Source organism: Lotus japonicus, chromosome 3, assembly GCF_012489685.1.
Source record: "Lotus japonicus ecotype B-129 chromosome 3, LjGifu_v1.2".
Taxonomy (NCBI): domain Eukaryota; kingdom Viridiplantae; phylum Streptophyta; class Magnoliopsida; order Fabales; family Fabaceae; genus Lotus; species Lotus japonicus.
This window is the reverse complement of record NC_080043.1, coordinates 78,128,811-78,146,430: the sequence shown is the minus strand read 5'-3', so window position 1 is coordinate 78,146,430 and position 17,620 is coordinate 78,128,811. Positions and strand designations below refer to the sequence as shown.

The following is a 17,620-nucleotide window of genomic DNA, read 5'->3' as shown; positions in this document are numbered from 1 at the left end:
GAGAAAAGACATTGAAATTAATAACATGTATGTTATTTATTACAGTTGTAATATTCATTGCGAATACAGTAAATTGATACCAATTTGAAAAAACATAATTTCGTGAAAAAATGAAAGATATCTCAGATATGTTATTTATTACAATTATAATATGCATGTGGCATGTTTTACATTGCAGATATGTTGTGCCTTACAATCTCACTCTCCTTATGAAGTATCAAGCTCATATTAATGTAGAGTATTGTAACAAGTTCAATGCTATAAAATATTTGTTCTAATATATCAATAAGGACACAGACCGAGCAATGCTTGAAATTTCAAATAAGGACAACGATGCTCAAGTGAAAGAGTCAGTGGACATGGTAAAACAATATTATGATTGTTGTTATCTTTCTCCGTGTGAGGTAGCTTGGAGAGCATTTGATTTTACCATACACAAACGATGGTTTTCGTTGCAAAAACTAAATTTTCATCTTCCAAATGAATATTTGGTATACTATAATGATGATGAACACGTTGGAGATGTTCTTGAAAAGAGTTGTACAAAATCCACAATGTTTATGGCTTGGTTTGCAACTAATGAGAAATACCGGGATGAGCGGAATCTAACAGATACTGAATTTCCCAGTAGATTTGTTTATCATAACAAAGATGGAATCTGAAATCCAAGAAAAACATGTTTTAAAATTGGCAGACTATAGTATATCCCTCGAGGAATCAGAGAGTTATATTACATGAGAATTCTACTAACTATGTAATAAGGTTGTATATCATACCAAAGTATAAGAACGGAGAAGGGAATAACATATAGTACTTTTAAGGAAGCATGCGATCAATTGGAGTTGCTAACAGATGACAAAGAATATATAGATGCAATTAAAGAAGTCTCTTATTTAGCTTCCGGAGAACAAATGCGAAAACTCTTTGTAAGAATGTTAATGATGAATTCAATCTCAAAACCTAATGATGTTTGGGTTGCATGATAACTTCTCTTATCATAAGGCATTCTACACCCTAAAAGAAAAAACATTTCAAAATCCAGGTATGTATGTTTTCAAGTTATATTATTAAGATCATGAAATGTTTCTATAATAACATAATTATTTCTTGAATTTAATTTAAATGAAATTCAAAAGTTTAGAATATCACGTTGCGCTCGATAGTTATGCAAAGTGTGTGAACAACATTATTTATATTCGATACAGTTAGAATCATTAGTCAATCTTCCTTCTCGCCTGCATGACTACAAATCGTAGATGCTGATTTGAAAAATTTATGTATCATTGAAATTGAGATGTTTCTCCAAAGAAATGGTAGGTCATTAAACGATTACCCATCTTTGTCATCTCCGGAATATGTTGAAGTCCTACAATTTGACAATAGATTTATTGTCGATGAACTAAATTATAACAAAGATGTATTAAAGATACAATATGAAGAGTTGCTTAGTATGCTTACACTTGAGCAAAAGTCTGTATATGTGAGGGTTGTCACATATGTGTTGTCAAACTCAAGAGGCTTCTACTTTTTATATCGTTACGGTGGAACCATAAATACTTTTGTTTGAACACTTTATCCACGTCACATAGATCAAGAGGACTAATTGTACATAATGTTGCTTCCAGTGGCATAGCATCATTACTCTTACTTGGAGGCAGAACATCTCATTCAATTCTAAATTTTGCAATCCATCAGATGCTATAGAGACCTCAACATATAATATAAAGCAGGGAAGTCTACGAGCAAAGCTTCTGCTTGAAACAAGCCTTATTATATGAGATGAAGCTCTAATGTTGAATTTTTTTTGTTTCGAAGCTCTAAATGTAATAGTCTGAGATTTAATGAGGTTGAAAAATGAAGACAACGTACATAAACCTTTTGGAGGAAAAGTAGTAATATTTGGAGGTGATTTTAGACAAATTCTACCTGTAATAACTAGAGAAAGCAGACAAGAAGTTGTGGAAGCTACTGTAAACTCTTCATCAATGTGGAAGCATTACAAAGTGGGTCATATTGTCTAAGAACATGTAGCTAACCGCAGCTGAGACGACTAATGAAGCTAAAGAAATCAAAGAGTTTGCATATTGGATTCTTAAAATTGAAAATTACGATAATCCTGATTTCGGAGTTAGAGAGTATGATGTTCAAAACCAACCAGATCTGCTCATCCCAATTAGCCATGACCCATTAATCAATTGATTAAATATGCATATCCTGACCTTCCACACAAAATGAAAGACCTGCAATTCTTTCAAGATAGAGCAATATTGACTCCTTACACTGGAGGCTGTTGAAATGATACACACTTACATGCTTGACATGATAGCTGCACCAGAACATGAATATCTGAGCTCTAACTCTGTCTTGCAATCTGTTGAAGATTCTAAAATCTGAGGTGAGTGGTTTACCACAAAATTTTGAACGAAACTGAAAGTTCAGGAATCTCAAACCACAAACTATTATTGAAAGTTGGTACTCCAATCATGCTTTTGAGAAATATAGACCAAACAACAGGTTTATGCAATGGAACCAGGTTAATTGTGGATGACTTTGGTGAACGTGTTATTGGTGCAACTATTATCACAGGAACAAATGCTAATGACAAAGTGCACATTTTAAGAATAGAATTGGTTCCTTCTGATTCCAATTTTCCAATTAAATTCAGAAGAAGACAGTTTCTAATTTCAGTATGTTTTGCGATGACCATAAACAAAAGTCAAGGACAAACACTATCTCAAGTTGTGCTCTTCCTTCCGAGACCCGCCTTCATTCATGGTCAGTTATATACAACTCTCTTTGGAATACGCTCAAGAAAGGGTCTTAAACTTTGCATACTGGATGAGGCGGGCAAACAACAGACCAGTATTGGAAATGTAGTGTTTAAGAAAGGTTTTGGAAATGTTTGATGTACACAATCCCATTACAATTATTTATTTCATTTTTCTCTTCATATGTCTTTACACGGATGACTTATACACGGATAGCTTATTTATTTATTAAAATATTACAACATAAAATTTCCGTGCAACGCACGGGTTACGACACTAGTATGTACATAAGGGAGAAGGATATTATCTCTCTGGTTTTCATATGGTATTTAATCTGATGCCATATCTTAGCATAGCTGTCTATTTTCAAGTCTCGAGGATTGTAAGGAATAGACTCATTGCTAGTGATGCAAGAGGAACACTATATTAATGCTAAACTTCATAAGAGTTGAGCATAAATCACTGGGGATGCAAAAGTGCATGTGGCCGGCACTGATTGCCTCGGCCCTCGGCCAAACAGGTTCATGAACATAAATTTGTTAGTAATAAATAATTTTAATCTCTAGAATTTATATATTCAATAAGAAAGGAAAGTGCATATCATACATAAATTTGCTGCATCTTATTTACCTAGACATATTAGGCATAACAAAAGAAAAAAAAAGAAAGGAAGAAATAAAGTTTGTTTTCTTTCTTAACTTGGCATGCCTGATGATATGTGGGTGAAGTACTATCGAGTGCTGGTTAACAAAGCTTCCATAAAATTTTATTAAAGCTCCCTAAGGATTGTGGGGGTGGTTGCCCAAAGTAGGGCTAACGGTTTAAAGTGAAATAATATTGGTGTGGGTTATTGCTTCGTTGGTTATGCTCATGGTGATGTTGCCTATAAATTCTTGATTTTGAATGATGATATGATTATTTGATAGAGATGTCTTGAGTTCTATGAATGATTCAGTTTGTGCTTGAGCTTGTGTTTGTAATTCACAAGAAGCAACTGGATTTGGCAACGACGATGCTTGCAACAAAGAGGAACGACATGCATATACATGTCATACATGTTGCTAAGAAGTTGATTAAGACTTGTTTGATTTTCCTTAAGTATGTAAGAAGATAAAAGAGTCTTGTTGATCTTCTTGCTAAATGATTGACCAAGAAAGTTGTCTTCGAGACGTCGAGGGGGATGAGACGTAAGCCTTGAGAAAGAGGAAAATATGGTGGATACCCATTTGTTGGTGAAACTAAGCCATATAATTACTCTTATGCATTACATTATCATCTCTATGGCGCGAGGTAATGCTGTTGTTGAAAGAGATACATAGCCATTTGTGGTGGTGCTATTGAGACGCACTTGATGTATCTATGATAAAGTGTTTTTGAGACGCACTTGACTTACTTTCAAACAAGATTATAAAATGAAGTTTATTCACAATTGACATGTGTGAAAGTGCTTTGTGAGACGCACTTAAATGCTTATGAGACGCATTTATTCACAGTAGACATGTATGAAAGTGCTTTGTGAGACGCACTTAAATGCTTATGAGACGCATTTGAATTTATGTGAATAAATATGTGAGTGAGATGGTAAAAGTCGTCATCTATGAAAGCCTTGGGCAATCTTTCTAAAACGCTCACATGTATTCCAAGGTTCGGAAAATGGCTTTAATCTTTTATCGCGGAATCTCTACATTTCAAAGTTAATGTGTGTGTAGTGGGGGTTCCAACCAAGTTAAATTAGTTCAAGATTCGTTCACTCTTTTGATAAAAGTTGTTGCCTCACTTCACTACGTGTTAATTCAATCCTTTGGACATTAACACTTAAGCACAAAAATTAACTTTCTTTGCTCAGAAAATTTGTCACTTTCTTGATTGTCATTAGTGGAGGATTGTTGGAATAATGACATTCAAGAAATTCAATTCAGCTTTAATCGCTTTTTCCGTTACTCTATCAAATATTGAATAGCTTGATTCAGTTTTATATCCGTTACGGTTTGGTGTTTTATTGGTCTTAAAACCCCTTTTAATGGTTTTAAACACCCTTTAATATGATCATCATGAGCTCATGGCCGTTGGAAGAGAATGAGATGAGTACGGCTATATCATGGCTAGTATATAAGATTGGTTGGACTTGATCAAGTGGGTATGAAGAGATGTGATGTCCATTGGTTTTTATATGGGCATAAGTGAGAATAAGATTGATAGATATAGAAAATACAAAATGTGTTTTCGTCTCCTTTGGTTATTCTGAGCATTGTTGTAGAGATTCCAGCATGTTTAGATTTTGAGTGCACAGTGCCTTACATGCGGCTGTGTTAACCTTTGGGAGCAAACCCGGCAATGGATTGCACCGGAGGTCTGCCGGAATTTTTGCTTTCAAGGCAGTGGTTCGTCCACGGCGCAGCCTTATCTTCCTAATATTTCCAACAATACAAAGTTAAAGAAAAAGATAGGAAGAAGAAGGTGGGTATCTGAACCACAAATCTCTGTTGCACAAAGAAAAAAAAAACAGAAAAAGGAAGATGAAGAAGAGAAGCCATCGAAACTCAATCCCACCAGCACCCACCACACCAAATCATCTTACCCATCAGACCAGATCTGCGTCCAAACCTTAGGGCCTCAATGGATCTGCCTCTGGAACCAAACCCCAACTTCATCTTCTTTAGCAAAAGACAACATATCTCTGATCACATGTGAGCCCCAGAAAACCCAACAAACAACACCCTAACCCAGAAATCCAACTCAAGAATCTCCACCCATAACATAATCGAGAAAGAAATAGGTAGAAAAAAGGGAGGAAGATGAGGAAGAATGAAGATGAATGTGCGCTCGATCTGAAGAGAGGAAGAGTGAAGATGAATAATTTTATTTTGTTCAAAAAAAAACTAAAAATGATTTTAACTTTTTAAAAAATAAATAAATACATGTGTAGTAAAAATATTAATTAAAAATTTCACCTAAGCATTAAAAATAAAAAAGAAATCCACGTGGAATTGATAACTGTGCAAAAATAGAGCCACATAAGCACATAACACGGGTAGAGACTTATTTAGATTAAAAAAACATTTCCAGGGATCCGGAATCGGAAAAAATTACAGGAACTTATTTTCGTACGCATTATAATTCCAGGGACCTCCAGAGTATTTAAACCTTTTAAAAAAATCGCAAATAAAGAAAGAGCTTTTCATAATTCTCTCTTTCATTTCTCCCATTCAAAAGGTAGAAAGATAGAACAAAAGCCGGCTTATAGTTTCAATGTTTGGCTCTTGGCCTGCGTTTCCCACTTCTTTCCTCTCACTCTGTTGAATTGATTGTTGACAAACAAAGCTAAGGTTTAGCACTAACAAGGATAACATTAATAATTAATACACGAGTTGAAGATTATGTGATCAGTGACTTTTTCCTTTTTATATTGAAATAACATAAACTTTTGTCAACATACTGAAATAACTGAGCTATCTATCAATAATAGGAATTTATTAATTGTAATGAATGACTTCTAAAATTATTTAATTTTTTACTTCTATTATTACCATTCATGCATACGCATGAATTGCAATTATTTCAATGTTTATTACTATTTAAGGGCTTGGTGGGGGCACTCACTACTTGTTGCGTGTCACAACCATTAAAAATATACCGTGTATTTAGCGTGTTTCTTAATGATGTTTAAAAAATTAATTGGTGAGTCAAAAATTAAATATTTCTTGAAAAAGTACGGGGTTGACAATCAAATGATTTTTTCAATTTTTGTCTAAAATATTTGGGAGGTTTTTGTCATAGGGATTGAGTTTTTTACCAAAAATTTAGAAAATAAAATATGATATCATCTCCCTACTAAGAATAGTATGAGAGAAAAATATTAAGAAAGACAAATGCTAAGTTTGGTATGCCTAGCTGAAAGCTGAAAAGCTAACTGAAAGCTTATAAGCTAACTGAAAGCTGATAGCTGAAAAGCTACTTCATCGAAAAAAAGTGTTTTGTAAAACTTGATGTTGAGCAAGCTGAAATTGTAAAATGGCATGAAAGAACACACTTGTATAATTCTTTTTACATTACTTTATTTACACTTTGATACATATATAATATTAAAATAATTACCACTTTAAATATTTTAATTTAGTTTAAATTATTTATCATCTAAAAAGATAATATTCATTTTTAATTCATTTTTTATTTTATTAATTTAAATAAAACAAAACAAATAACTTTATGTTTTAATTTAATAAAGTAAGCTTATATTTGTCTAAATGAACAAAATATTTTTTAAAAATTTTATATTAACAAATGAACAGTAATTATTTCAAAATTAAAATAATTAGTATAGTGTTTTTATAAATATAAAAAGGGTACTGATAGAATTTTATCAAAATGATAAGGATAAAAAAAAAAGTAAATTATGTAAGCTTTAAGCTATAAGTTACCTGATATAGCTTATTAAAAAAACTTTAAACTATTGAAATAAGCTCATTTACCAAACTCTTTTAAAGAACTTTTAAGCTAGTCAAATAAGCCTTAAACTAGTCAAATAAATTATAAACTAGCTGAAATGACATGTCAAACATAACCAAAGCATGAGAGGGTGACACTTATAGGAATCACTATTATTCTGTTTCAAAAATAGTATCCAGTATAAGCTAGAATATTATTTTATTGGGGATCCTTTTTAAAAGTATTCATTATGTACTAGGTACAACAATACGTATAATCAATGACGGATCCAGAAACATTAAGTTGTGGGGGCAAATATAGGTATACATTTATAACATTGTACCATGCCATTATTAATTAAAAATATTTTCTTGTTGAAAATATTATCATTATAAATATGATTATATATTATATTTTTTCTTGGTAAATTTTTATATTTTTTTGGTCTTGACCAAGGTATTCCCACAACCGACAACTGTGAGATTATTCCATCAACCCACGATCAGCGTACTAAGCGGTAGGGGGCTGGCCAAGGGGTTTTCTCTATTCGTAATTTTTATATTTTGAAAATATTAAATGATAAAGTTTGAATTAAAAAATACTTCCTCTGGTCTTTTTATGAGAAAAACTTTGACAAAATCACACAAATTAAGAAAACTAATATTTTTTATACTACTATACTTAATTCCAATAATGTCTTTTCCTTTTCACAAGAACAATCATGGTAATTACCATAAATGTTGACAATTAATACCTATTGGGTGCTTGTAATTTCCCTCCAATTTTTTTTGCATGGGGAATATGTCCTTTTGGATTGAAATGAATTATTTGACTTAATTTTATAAGAGTGTTTCTTATAAAAAGGACAAAAAAAATTTCAAATTGTTTCTTATAAAAAGGAACGGAGGGAGTAAAAAAATCAATTGTGAGAAAAATGCATGAAAATCAATTTTAACTACAAATAATTTATTCATTTTGGACCCAATTAAGGTTTTTTTCCAATGTTCATATACTTTATATATTCAATACATTTGAGATTGATAATTTTTAATTTGTATAGAAGCCAAATTTTATTTATATAACATGAAGTTCTGTGCAGTGGGTAGAAGAAAAATGTTTTGGGATGAAGAGAAATTTTTATTTACATTGTAGAAACTATATAGAGACTGGAGTAGTGGGCCGATTGAGTGGTAATGGTCTGAATATTGGGGCACTTTAAATAATCTGAAAAATTCATAAGGGCAATTTTGTACTCCCTCCGTTCCTTATTAGCTGTCCACTTTAATTTGAAGAATTTTTTTTGTTCCTATATATTTGTTCACTTAGAGTTTCAAGAGAGCATTAATTGACGTTTTTCCAAGAAATACCCTTATAGAAATAATAAATGAAGAAAGATAAAATACATTATAAAGGGTGATATAGAAAAATAAATAATATTTTTATGAAAATCAACACAATTAATTATTTTTCTTAATTTATGTGAATATTCTCTTCCTAGATAGATAAATAGGAACATAGGAAGAGGAAGTATTTATATATATTATTACAAGGAAATGTTCAAATATCGTGGGCTCATTTGCCCCACCCACCATAAGAGTGGGTCCGTCCCTGTTTATAATTGAACAATGAATCGTTGTACTTCCAAAGTTCCCATAATTGAAAATACAAGTAAACTGATGTATTGTCTTCACAAGACGTCACAAATAAAAAAAGTAAACTTGAGAGTCGAGACTTTTTGAGGGTGGCGCTGGCTCGATTTACAACTAAAATAAAATAGCACAATTATTGATATAAAATAATACGTAGAAAGTAATCTGAGATATTCCTTTTGAGCCTATAAAAACCAATGCAGAATACAATTTCAACATCTCCCCTCATAACAACCCTTCTCTCGTGAGAGTACTAACTAAGTACTGAAGAAGATGTCTGGAGACTACGATCGGTTTCGCACCGGGGAAGAAGAGATAGAAAGCGCGAAGGAGACAACGACGGAGAAGAAGAATCTGAAGCTCAAGGACCGAAAGGTGTCATGGGCAAAGCTAAGACGTTTAGACTCCCTCAATTTGGAAGCTGGAAGAGTTTCCATGAATGCAAACAACCCTTCCAAGGTATACTTATACTATAGTACCAATATAAAATATTGGATCAATTTCAATTTTTAGACATAAGTCGGTTTTGGTTTCCTGAGTAGTCTGTTGGTTCAGAGATCTCAAGCGATCAACATGTTCGAAATATCTAGACATAACATCACACTTTTCTTAACATGCATGTGTATTATTGTTTGATTGTTAACACAGATGGGTTGGAGAACGACGCTGGGTCTAGCATTTCAAAGCATAGGGATCGTGTATGGTGATATTGGTACATCTCCACTTTATGTGTATGCAAGCACTTTCACTGATAAAATAGAAAACAATGATGACATTCTTGGAGTTCTTTCTCTCATCATCTATACCATCGTGCTCATACCCATGCTCAAGTATGTGTTCGTCGTGTTATGGGCTAATGATAACGGCAACGGTGCGTACACTCCATCTAAACTTTTTAATTTCTTTTTCATTTTTGAATTTTGATACATTGAAAGTAAGAAGAAAACACTCAATGTTTTAAGATTTTTTTTATGAAGTTACGATGTTCAGAACTCCTGAAACTTTGTAAGTGTCAAGTTTGATTTGCTGCTTGGGAATTGGTGTTGGTGTCAATTTTTCCCCCAAACCGGCCTTTGACTGATAATAATTTTGTAGTAATTAGAAAGGAAAAAAGAATCGTCAAGATCTGTTCTTGATTTTATCAAATATGCATTAACTTATTGTTGCCATGTTATTATCTATCATTAAAACCGCAGTCACTATATTTGGACGTTTATATATGAATAATCACAATGGTAACATGCATGATGAAGAATAAAAAACTTTTTCTTACCGTGAGTTGTGGTGTGATAGTCACTTCAGTACCTTTTTAACAATGAGATTTAGAGTTTAATCATTGCTGGTACAAGTGAAACCATATAAAATGATGAGATTAGTTATTGTGTTATCGACAATGCATATCTTAATCTAATAATAATAAAAAATTCTACAGATGGACTCACATGATTATAATATGACTATTGAATTGCTTTAAATATTTTAATTATTCACTTTCAGATCTAACGGTCTTGATTTATTTCTATGTTGTGATATAAAAAAAAAATCATTCTTGTAGAATACTTCCTCCGTTCCTATTTATCTGTCAAGGAAGAGAAGATTCACACAAATTAAGGAAAACAATTAATTGTGTTGATTTTCATAAAAGTATTATTTATTTTCCTATATCACCCTTTAGAATGTATTTTATCTTTCTTCATTTATTGCCTATGTAAAGACATTTCTTGGAAAAACATCAATTAATGCTCTCTTGAAACTCTAAGTGGACAGTTATATAGGAACAAAAAAAGTGTCTTCAAAGTGGACAGTTAATAAGGAACGGATGGAGTACATATTATGGTCTATGTATATATATACTACTCTTTTTATGTTATACTAAATAAATTAAATACTATGATTTATGAATATAGGTGGAGCTTTTGCACTGTATTCATTGATATGTAGGCATGTAAAGGTGAGTTTGATCCCAAATCAACAACCAGAAGACATGAATATTTCAAACTATGCACTGGAAACACCATCTAGCCAACTGAAACGAGCCCAGAAAGTAAAGCAGAGGCTTGAGAATAGTTATTTTACTAAGATTCTGCTTTTACTTCTAGCTATAATGGGAACTGCTATGGTCATAGGAGATGGGATTCTTACTCCAGCAATTTCAGGTTAGTTATTTGATATATATATTTATTTATTCTGTTTTCAAAAAAATTAATTAATTGCAATTTGATTCATAAATTTTGAGTTTTGACATCAATTTAAATAATTTTAAAAATTATGATTCATTCATATCTCCACTCTACTTTTACTCCACTTCTATCTATTTTACTCTTCTCTTTTAATCATTTGACCAATCATATTTTTTTACTTTATTTATGTTTTTCTTTCTTATCTCTATTTTCAACACCTCATGTGAAATGTAAAGAAAAAACAATTGCAGTGCCAAATTTTCCCGTTCTTAATTTCCAAACAGGAGAAAAAAAATTACAGTAATGATATATACACATCTCACTTTCTCTTCTATCTCATTTCCACCTATTTTTCTTTCTATCTCTTTCTGCATTTCCTATCATATCATTCATTTCTCTCTCATTTTTTCTTAATCTCACAATGTGGAGGTAGAATTGGTATGTCAACTAAACATTATTAAAAAAATCGGAGATCTGAGTTTTCTTTCTTCATAAAATCGTTTTTTCCAAAAATGACGAGGGAAAGAGAAATCGGTAACAAGCACATGCACTAGAAGACAAAATATGATTTCAAGCATGACGTAAAGCTAAAATAGTGCAGTTATGAATTATGATGACTATATACCACGTGAATTTGAATGGTAGTTTGACACGGACTTGTTTTTCTAACATCTATTTTTTATGTTAAAATTTGTTTTGATTGCCAATAAAATAAATTTCAATTATATAAAGTATTTTTTAAACAATACATGATGGCATGATTTTGGGCTTGAATTGCACGCTGGAAGTTGACACTGTTTTTGTATATATGCAGTGCTTTCTGCAGTAAGTGGGATCAGTGATTCACTAGGTCAAAGTGCGTAAGCAATGTCTTTAAATTTGTTAATTGTGAGAATTTTCTGTTTATAACTATAGCTAAGAGATTCAAATCTATTACATTGTGCAGATAATACAAACTCATCATCACCAATGAATTTTATTTTATTTTTCATTTTTCAGATGCTGTTGTGGGTATCACTATAGCAATCTTGATCGTCCTATTTTCTGTGCAAAGGTTTGGTACTGATAAAGTGGGAATCACATTTGCTCCGATTGTTTTGACATGGTTTTTTTTCATTGGTGGCATTGGTCTCTACAATTTATTCAAACATGACATTGGAGTCTTACGTGCTTTTAATCCAAAATATATATATGATTACTTCCAAAGAAATGGTAAGAAAGGATGGATATCACTTGGTGGAGTCTTTCTATGCATCACAGGTGAGTATCATGCACTCTTTAATTTTAAATCTTCTAAATTGTATTATTCTTTAACTCTAAGTTTCTAACTAAGGTAAACATAATACTAGGATCTGAGGCCATGTTTGCTGACTTGGGTCACTTCAATGTACGAGCTATTCAAGTAAGTAAACAAATGTATACTTGTCATACACACTATATACATGCTTTTTGTTTAAGGCACACATGCATGCTAAAAAATAATACCACACTGTCGCATATCATACATTATTTTTGCATTTCTTGCACATTAGATCTTAGGGTTGTTCATCAAATTGAACCAATCTAATCATAATTCTAATTTCTAGCACATGTAATTGTGCTTTCTGCAGAACTAGTGACCATTTCCTTATACAATTTTAAAAGCTACTTGCAATTTTATTGATTAACATCACACATTATATATGTTGCAGATTAGCTTTTCTTTCATCACATGTCCTGCACTATTGGCTGCATACAGTGGACAAGCAGCATTTCTAAGGAAATACCCTGAGAAAGTGGCCAACACTTTCTATGATAGCATACCACGTAAGTTGATTAATTTTAAACAGCAAGGGGAACTCCATTTAATCATCATTATTAGTTTAGATAAGCAATCAATTGTTAATTTTTTTTCTTTATTTTGAATAACATGCAGATTCCTTATATTGGCCAACATTTGTTGTGGCTGTTGGTGCTGCCATTATAGCCAGTCAGGCAATGATTTCAGGAGCATTTTCTATTATATCACAGGCCCTCAGTCTAGGTTGTTTCCCAAAAGTTAAGGTTGTGCATACTTCAGCCAAGCACCATGGTCAAGTGTATATTCCTGAGATCAACTACATGTTCATGATTGCATGTATTCTGATATGTGCGGCCTTCAAGACCACAGACAAGATTAGCCATGCATATGGTAAAACAAATGTTTATAAATCCTTAATTTCTTTCGGTGCGAATCTATTTGAGTAAAAAACTTAATTAAGCAATTTGAAGGTACTAATCATACAAGCGCTTATTCATAAGCTTATTTAAATAAACTCAAGATTTTATAAGCAGGTATAAAACAATTCATGAGCTAATCTGATTAGCTTCTCAAAATAAGGTCAAAATATCCTATCTTAACCAAACACTGACCTCGCTTAGCATAACTTATTTGAGTTTATCTTATAGCATAAACACTTATGTAAATAGCTTATGGCCTACTTATAAGCTATTTTTAGCTTACTTTTATAAGCTATTCAGATTGACTTATGAGTAAGAGATTATGCTTGCTTATAACCTATTTTCAGCTTATTTCAACTAGTTTCTCAAATTGGCTTATAAATAAAGGCATATACAGTAGTCGCTTATTGCCATAAACACTTAATCAAGTTGTTTACCCAAACACACCCTTAAATGTTTGTTACTATAAGATAAACTCAAATCAACTCTTATATGTGAACAATAGAGTTCTAATTGAGCACTTTTTTAAATTAACTATGCATGACAATTAATCTATGTTTTGATGCAGGGATTGCGGTTGTTGGTGATATGGCGATAACAACGACTCTGGTTTCACTTATCATGATTATTATATGGAAGAAGAACATATGGCTGGTAGCTCTGTTCTTTACAGTATTTGGTTTCACTGAGATGATTTATCTCTCATCTCAGCTAACCAAGTTCACAGGAGGAGGCTATCTTCCAATCATATCAGCTATCTTCTTGACAACAGTGATGGGAGTCTGGCACTATGTGCACAAACAGAGGTACATGTTTGAGCTAGAAAACAAGGTTTCTAGTGATTATTTGAGGGAACTTGCCAACAACACAGACGTGGGACGAGTGCCTGGAATTGGACTTCTGTACTCTGAGCTTGTGCAAGGCATTCCTCCTATATTCACACACTTGATATCTAGTGTGCCATCAATCCATTCAGTGGTTGTGTTTGTTTCCATCAAGACAATTCCCATTAGCAGAGTAGCCTTGGAAGAGAGGTTCCTGTTTCGACAGGTGGAGCTGAGGGAGTATCGAATTTTCCGTTGTGTTGTGAGGTGTGGTTACAATGATGTGCTTGAGGAGACTGCAGAGTTTGAATCACAGTTGATACAAAACCTCAAGATGTTTGTTCAAGAAGAAAGTTACATGCTTGAGGATCATGAGGGAACAACAACTGAATTACAAGCACCTATAACCAATGAGAGTCACATAGCAATGGAAAACACCCCACAAGGTTCCAATTTGTCAGCTCAAGAAGGGAAATCTAGTTCTTCCCTCAGAATAATCCCAACTCAAGGTGTGTCTGCTAGAGTCTTATCAGGTTCTATTCAATCAATGGGTGTAAGTATGAACAAGTCATCCGCTTTCTCTGCCCCACCTATCCAGGGAGCTGAAGAAGAAATAAAATTTATAGAGAAAGCAATGGAGAAGGGTGTCGTTTATATGCTAGGGGAAGCAGAGGTAGTGGCTCATCCAAAATCCTCCATCTTGAATAAGATAGTTGTCAACTATGCTTATAGCTTCTTGCGGAAGAACTTCAGACAAGGGGAGAATTTATTGGCAATTCCACGCAACAGACTTCTCAAGGTTGGAATGACATATGAAATATGACACATGAGATCAAGTACTGTCAAGAAAAATCAGAAAAACAAAAGGATACCATGCAATAATTTTGACAACTGGGCCCCAAGATGCTTTGGGTGTGTTAACTAAATAATTTGTGCCAAAAATAAAAATGTGTATTATATTTTAAATATGTTGTTATTGGTTCAATGTCATTTCAAATTTGTGACTTCTCCACCAATCCGTGTAAGCTTTTAATTATGGAGAAGTGAAAGTCATTACTCTAAAAAAGTCTTCAACTTTTGAATTGTATCTCTAGTTAGACACTTGCTCATATTAGAGTTAATATTAGTCTTATGGTGTTTTTTCAGTCTGGACAACATGTTATATATAGTATTCTTGCTCTATCAATTCATTCCAAGAGAAGATTGTAGTCTTCTGAGACCACTCACACTCTTATCATTGACCTTGAAGTCCCTTTTCCATCTTTTATAACCTCCAATACCCTATATCTGGAAAGACTTTGGTCATTTCAAATGGTCCAGTCCACCTAAACTTAAAAGCTTCTCTAGAAACAATGAAGGCATGAGTTGTAAATAAAAATTATATACTTGTACATCTTGGCATTTTCACAACTGATAAGCCATTAGACGGAGCTCATCCATCTTATTGAACATCTCTTCTCCCCTAAAAGCTTCATGTCAAAGTTGAGAAACTTTATAGCCTTAAAAGCTTGTTATCCTAACTCTTCAAGTATTACACTTAGGGTATGACATTCTAATTTGAGGCTTATAAGCTCTTCTTTAGGCCCATAATCCATTAATAAGTTTCAGAGACCATTTCTCTATACTTTTTACTATTTTCTCTAGTATCCTCTTCAACTCCCTATTAGACACCTCTACCTAGCCAAGGTTTGAGGATGATTGGGGGTGGCTAGTATGTGGGTGACACCATACTTGTTCAAAAGATTTTCAAATTGTTGATTACAAACGTGAGTGCCACCATCACTAATGATTGCTCTAGGCCCTCTAGGAGTACCGAAGCTTGTACATATATTTTTCTTATAATAACTCGACTAGTCCTCTAGTACCATTGGTAGGTACAGCCAATACATCCATCCATTTAAAAACATAATCTACATCAACCGGCATGTAGGAGTTACAGTTACTGAAGGACTTAGGGAGTTGTCTCATAAATCTATACCCTAAATATCAGAAAAATCACAAACCACAAAATTTGCTAAGGGCACATCAAACTTTCTAGGATATTATCACTCCTCTGGCATCTATCACAAGCTCTGCCAACGTTATTTGCATCCTTAAATACTTAGGCCAATAAAAGCCACATTGCAATACTTAATGAGTTGTCCTATAGGAGCCGAAATGACGTCTCAACTCTAAAATAACATTTTAAAATATCTTGGATTTCACTTTCAGAACACAACACCTGATCATCTTAAACCCCACACACTCTACATAAACAATATTCCTCCTATAAGTAGTGCTTAAAATCACATAGAAACCTCTAACCTTGAGCATGTAAAGTCTGTTTGAGCCCATAGGTGTTTTGATGAAGACAAAGATCTAAAATGTTTTTGAAGTATAAAGACAAATGTTGAAGTTTACAGGTTATGCCCCAGTGTTGCATCTGAAGATCCAAGCAACAAAGCTTTGAAGCTGCGTCTATACACCCAAAAGTTGCGTCTGAAGAAACAAAGCTTAAATCTACACCTTTGTGCGTCTAAAGAGTATTGATCAAGCATTCAAGCATCTCTCTCTCTCTTTGTCTCTCTCTAAACATCTAATATGTTTAACTATTGACATATCGTAAAAAAAGTATCATGTTAAGTGTTTGGTGTTCAGAGTGTAGCCGTTAAGTAACTGAACAGGCAAGGAGCTCAAGGAACACATGAATTTTTCAAAGTAAGTTTTCATACATTGTGAATCACCCACACCTCGTCAGGCTCGTTGGTTATTGTGCAGAAGGTTCTAGTTTATGAACTCAGGGCCAATGGGAGTTTGGAAGTTCATTTGGTAGATATGCGGTGAAATAAAAAAAAAATTAAATGTTACTTGAAACATATCTATACAGCTGGAAAATTGCAATAAACTAACTAGAGTTAATTAATTTATCACAGACTTAAGTAAAGATAAGGAGCCTTTGGATTGGCATACAAGGATGCAAAATTGCTGATGGAGCAACCAGAGGACTTGAATATCTGCATGACAGTGCAGACCCACCAGTGATATTTCATAGTTTGAAGTCTTCTAATATACTGTTAGATGAGGATTTAAACCCAAAAACTCTCTGAATTTGGACTTGCTAAGATTGGTCTAGCAAGGGTCTAGGACTATTACTATTAGCATGTTTGGATCAACTTCTCTTTCATCGGAATCAACTCTGATACGCATAAGCTACTCACATGAGCTTCTCCCCAGAATTGATTTTGGCTTCAAAATCAATTGTAGACGGACTTACAATTATTTTAGAAAATTTCTCAAAATTTACATTACATGACCTAACTCTTTCTAGAAAAGCTTATCAATGTAAAAATTTACATTACATTTTTATCAAATGTAAAAATTATAATCCAACAACCTGAAAACTCATGTTTAGGTGTATTTTCAGTTTTTCACCCTGAAACCATATCCTACTAAACCAAAATTTTACTTCAATGACCAACATATTACACCTTATTTACTTGATCCAATTCCAACCAGAAAATAGAGAAATAAGTTAATAAATAAAACTAAATTAATGAAAACAGCTCAGAATTGAAACTTCATCTGTACAGTGCAAC

The 17,620-nt window shown here is 33.1% G+C and overlaps 1 protein-coding gene across 1 annotated transcript; it reads left to right on the top strand.

Moving 5' to 3' along the window:
• Positions 1–9,044: 9,044 nt before the first annotated feature.
• LOC130746145 (potassium transporter 5-like) lies at positions 9,045–15,193 on the top strand. The gene is made up of 9 exons (XM_057598689.1): positions 9,045–9,301; positions 9,491–9,713; positions 10,750–10,998; positions 11,837–11,878; positions 12,022–12,282; positions 12,372–12,424; positions 12,714–12,828; positions 12,938–13,192; positions 13,790–15,193. The coding sequence occupies exons 1-9, from the start codon at positions 9,116–9,118 to the stop codon at positions 14,866–14,868; spliced, it is 2,463 nt and encodes an 820-aa protein (XP_057454672.1). The 5' UTR covers positions 9,045–9,115; the 3' UTR covers positions 14,869–15,193.
• Positions 15,194–17,620: the final 2,427 nt, after the last annotated feature.